Source organism: Dromiciops gliroides, chromosome 3 (genome assembly GCF_019393635.1).
Source record: "Dromiciops gliroides isolate mDroGli1 chromosome 3, mDroGli1.pri, whole genome shotgun sequence".
Classification (NCBI taxonomy): Eukaryota; Metazoa; Chordata; class Mammalia; order Microbiotheria; family Microbiotheriidae; genus Dromiciops; species Dromiciops gliroides.
Genome location: NC_057863.1, coordinates 23,610,433 through 23,615,730, shown reverse-complemented (window position 1 = coordinate 23,615,730; position 5,298 = coordinate 23,610,433). Strand labels below are relative to the sequence as shown.

Genomic DNA, 5,298 nt, shown 5'->3' with positions numbered 1-5,298 from the left:
GAGTTTGACTTCAAACGCACAACAGTATATTAAAGTTTGTTGATCAAGCTCATAAAATTATAGGGCTTTCACCATTAAATGAAGGAAACTGACACTACACAAGAAACAATTAGTGACTAGCTGAAAGTTATCCATGTCACCTTTGTATATTTTTGTGTGTGCATGTATGTCTATATTTATGTATGTATGTACACACATGTGTAGTTGTTCACTTATATCCAAGACCATGGGGTCTTCTTGGCAAAGATACAAAGTGTTTTGTCATTTCCTTTTCCAGCTCATTTAATGGATGAGGAAACTGAAGCAAAGAGGGTTAAGTGACTTGCCCAGGGTCATACAGCTAGTAAGTTTCTGAAATCAGATTTAAACTCAGGAAGATAGGTCTTCCTGACTTCAGGTGCAGCACTCTGGCCATTGTACTACCTACCTGCCCTAAATAGCTATATTTATCCATGTATACGTACACATATCAATCGACACCTGATAGTCCATTTCTTTGTCCAGTCCATTTACTCCATTCTGTGTTGTTTAAAAATCTAAATGTAGCTTTTTCCTTAAGATGGCGCCGAAGGCGAAGAAGGAAGCGGTTGTTTCCCCCAAGACGGAAGCCAAGTCCAAGGCTTTGAAGGCCAAGAAGGCGGTATTGAAGGGCGTGCACAACCACAGAAAGAAGAAGATCAGGACGTCCCCAACCTTCCGGCGACCCAAGACTCTAAGGCTTCGAAGGCAGCCCAAGTACCCTCAGAAAAGTGCCCCGAGGAGAAACAAGCTTGATCACTATGCCATCATTAAGTTTCCCTTGACCACTGAGTCTGCTATGAAGAAGATCGAGGACAACAACACCCTTGTCTTCATTGTAGATGTCAAGGCCAACAAGCATCAGATTAAGCAAGCTGTAAAGAAGCTTTATGACATAGATGTGGCCAAGGTCAACACACGGATCAGGCCTGACGGAGAGATGAAGGCCTATGTCCGACTGGCTCCAGACTATGATGCTTTGGACGTTGCCAACAAAATTGGAATCATCTAAACGGTGTCGAGGAAGACTCAGTTCAAATGTTTCCCCAGATACTTGACACTTAATAGCCATGTGACCTTTCATTCATCAGCAACTCGCTTTTTACCTGAATTGTCCCGCATACTACTATTGACTAAAGAGGGCCTACTAGGACTGTACAATAAAGACAATTCCCAGTGTAAAAAAAAAAAATCTAAATGTGGATTCTAATCTTTCCCCCCCAGTTTTTTTTTTTTTTTTGGGGGGGGGGAACTGGCTAAAATCACTGATGAATTCATCAAGAGTTTAGGCTTTTAGAGAAGGAGGAGGGCGCTCGAGGCAACAGCACTGCAGACGCCATTATCCTCTGTTTCTCTACGGCATCGACCACTGTCGGCTGGCGTTTCGCTTGCTCTTAAACCTACAGATTGTCTACCCATTTAATCTGAGAAAATGGAGACTGAGCAGCCTGAAGAAACCTTCCCCAATACTGAAACCAATGGTGAATTTGGTAAGCGCCCTGCTGAAGATATGGAGGAGGAGCAGGCCTTTAAAAGATCTAGAAACACTGACGAGATGGTTGAACTGCGCATTTTGCTTCAAAGCAAGAATGCTGGAGCAGTGATTGGGAAAGGAGGCAAAAATATTAAAGCACTTCGTACAGACTACAATGCCAGTGTTTCAGTCCCAGACAGCAGTGGCCCCGAGCGCATATTGAGTATCAGTGCAGATATTGAAACAATTGGAGAAATTCTGAAGAAAAATCATCCCTACCTTGGAAGAGGGCCTGCAGTTGCCATCACCCACTGCAACCAGCCAGCTCCCGCTCGAATCTGATGCTGTGGAATGCTTAAATTACCAACACTATAAAGGAAGCGACTTTGACTGTGAGTTAAGACTGTTGATTCACCAGAGTCTGGCAGGAGGAATTATTGGGGTCAAAGGTGCTAAAATCAAAGAACTTCGAGAGAACACTCAGACAACTATCAAGCTTTTCCAGGAATGCTGTTCTCATTCCACGGATAGAGTTCTTATCGGTGGAAAGCCTGATAGGGTTGTGGAGTGCATCAAGATCATACTGGATCTTATATCTGAGTCTCCTATCAAAGGACGTGCACAACCCTATGATCCCAATTTCTATGATGATACCTATGACTATGGTGGTTTCACAATGATGTTTGATGATCGACGAGGGCGCCCAGTAGGATTTCCCATGCGGGGTAGAGGAGGCTTTGACAGAATGCCTCCAGGTCGTGGCGGGCGTCCTATGCCCCCATCTAGAAGAGATTATGATGACATGAGCCCTCGCAGAGGACCCCCACCACCTCCATCTGGACGTGGTGGCAGGGGTGGTAGCAGAGCTCGAAATCTTCCTCTTCCTCCACCACCACCACCTAGAGGAGGAGATCTTATGGCTTATGACAGAAGAGGAAGACCTGGTGACCATTATGATGGCATGGTTGGTTTTAGTGCTGATGAGACTTGGGACTCTGCAATAGATACATGGAGTCCTTCTGAATGGCAGATGGCTTATGAACCACAGGGTGGTTCTGGATATGATTATTCCTATGCAGGGGGCCGTGGCTCTTACCGTGATCTTGGTGGACCTATTATTACAACACAAGTAACTATTCACAAAGATTTGGCTGGATCTATTATTGGCAAAGGTGGGCAGCGAATCAAACAAATACGCCATGAATCTGGAGCATCAATCAAAATTGATGAGCCTTTGGAAGGATCTGAGGATCGAATTATTACCATTACAGGAACACAGGACCAGATACAGAATGCACAGTATTTACTGCAAAACAGTGTGAAGCAGTATGCAGATGTTGAAGGATTCTAATGCAAGATATTTTTTCTTTTTTATAGTGTGAAGCAGTATTCTGGAAAGTTTTTCTAAGACTAGTGAAAAACTGAAGGAGTCCTGCATCTTTTTTTTTTTTATCTGCTTCTGTTTAAAAAGCCAACATTCCTCTGCTTCATAGGTGTTCTGCATTTGAGGTGTAGTGAAATCTTTGCCGTTCACCAGATGTAATGTTTTAGTTCCTTACAAACAGGGTGGGGGGGGAAGGGCGCGCAAAACTAACATTGAAATTTTGAAACAGCAGCAGAGAGAGTGAATTTTATTTTTGTTCATTGTTGGTGGTAAAAATAATAATAATAATAATAATTTTTCCCCTCCTGTAACTATTGTGAACACCTTGCTTTGTGGTCACTGTAATTTTTTGGGGGGGGTGGGACAGGGGAGAAAGAGTATCAATAGTCCACGTGTCCCTGGCATCCATTCAGAGCAGTGTGCAGAATGTAATGCTCTTTTGTAGAAACGTCTTATGATTTTTAAAATAAATTTAGTGAACCTAAAAAAAAAAAAAGATATAAGATAGTGAAGAGAGAGAAAGATTGAGAACAGATTCCTTATAACATGAAAATCCTAGCTTTCCTAACAGCCCACGTGAAGTCCTGTCCCCAAGTCAATGTCTGGAACCAGAACCAAAGGAGAAAGATCCCATCCACCAGCCTCTGCTTCCTACTTCCTGTCCTCCTCCCAGAAATGGGAGGCTCCTCAAGTTGATTGGCTGAGAGCAGTTTCCTGTTGATGTCACAGTCCATAGTGTCTAAGAACACACTCTCCTCAGGGTTGGCTAAATATAAACTAGGTGGCTAACAGGGCAGGCCAGGTGTGGCTAAAATCTCATCATCTTTAAGTGGGTACTTAGTAGTTCCTCATTTACACCCAATTCAAACACTGCTAAGTCAATCAAGTGGGACCCCTGAGCATCTGCCAAATTCCATTATTTTACCATTTGTTTCTCAAGGAACACTGAGTGTTTCTTTCATGAAACAATTCAGCAGATGAGGAAACAATTCAAGAGAATCTAAGGTCCAGTTGAAGGAGCAGAGACACACACTGCTTATAGATATGGCTACAGAGAGACAATTTCCTGATGAAGGAAGCAGATTCAAGGATAGTGACTGGCAGTAGTCTAGGTGGAGGTAGAGAGAGTGGGGAGAACTTCTTATGGACCAAGAATAGAGGTAACCCTGGTAATCAAGAGCTGTTACCCAGAAAGAGCTTTCCAGGAAGAAAAAAAATGTATAGATCCTGTGTTTCCAGAGATGTAATTTACCTTTATTCTCTATATGTCTCTACTATGGTAATCTTAAATTTATACCTACTTTCATGGAGTGACTAGTATGTGTTTTCAGGATTATTTATTCCTGGTTTAATGGAGATGGGGAAAGTTTTGTAGCTATTGTTCTCACTACAAATGATTTGTGGCAAATTCATTTGTTAAGAGCTAATTGTACCTACAGGTTGCTTGTTAATGGGAAGCACAACAGTGAGGATTTCTGAGCTCAGACTGAAGGAATGAAAATTCACAGGTCCTCACCTAGAACTCAAAGGTGGCTGTCACCCTCTGGGCATGAATTTTATCAGTATAAGTGAAATTGAAGGAAATGGCTGGGGTGGGGGCAGGGAGGAACTTCTAGAATTCTTTCCTTTTAGTACAATAATAATATCAAATTTGTAATTTATAAATATAAGTTGGATTTCTGAGATCCATGTAGAAGCTAGTCAATGTAACAAACATTAAATGCTTCCATGAGGAATTAGGCTGGTATAAAGATAAAAGACAAAATGAAAAACAGTCTCTGACATAAATGGGCTGCTCAATATATGGATTATAGCAAGTAAACAAAGCCACAGGTCTTAAAATTTACCATGTCATATTACATATGTCATTGCCACCTGTCTTTTTCTGTAATATTTAGATTTATGCAATCTTTGCAAACTTTTTGCTAGATTGTTAGGATTTTTTTTTCCCATTGGAGAAAACACTCTTTATATAATACTGGTGGTAGAAGGAAAGAAAAATGAAAAGTTGTTCCAGAAAATATATTTCTCATCAAGGTAATTTATGGCACAACATTGCCTCTTATCTTAAATGCTCCTTTCTATCCAAAATGCCAATTTATTCCCAAGGCAGGGTAAGATATTTCAGAGTACTTTAAGACATGTTTAAGGGTGTTCTCACTTCCATTGTTAAAACTCTATCTTAGAACAGTGTCAATACTTTCACTACACTAATTATTGTTGAATATTCTAGACTTCCTGCTTTTCTGTCAGACTAACTCCTTGACTGGGTGAATAAAGTGATCTCAAAATCTTAACGCAAATTGGGAAATTTAACATCATTTGTATTGTTCAAATATGATGGTGATGGGATGCAGCTTATTACTGATTTTTTTTTTCTTCTAGAGGGGAATATCTTTTTTTTTTAAGGAACAAATGATAA

At 40.9% G+C, this 5,298-nt stretch overlaps 1 protein-coding gene and 1 pseudogene across 1 annotated transcript; both read left to right on the top strand.

Moving 5' to 3' along the window:
- The first annotated feature begins 559 nt into the window (after window positions 1–559).
- LOC122751775 (60S ribosomal protein L23a-like) lies at window positions 560–1,129 on the top strand. The gene has a single exon (XM_043998935.1). The coding sequence runs from the start codon at window positions 560–562 to the stop codon at window positions 1,028–1,030; it is 471 nt and encodes a 156-aa protein (XP_043854870.1). The 3' UTR covers window positions 1,031–1,129.
- Window positions 1,130–1,320: 191 nt separating this feature from the next.
- Window positions 1,321–3,204, top strand: LOC122745347 (annotated as a pseudogene).
- The last annotated feature ends 2,094 nt before the right edge of the window (window positions 3,205–5,298 follow it).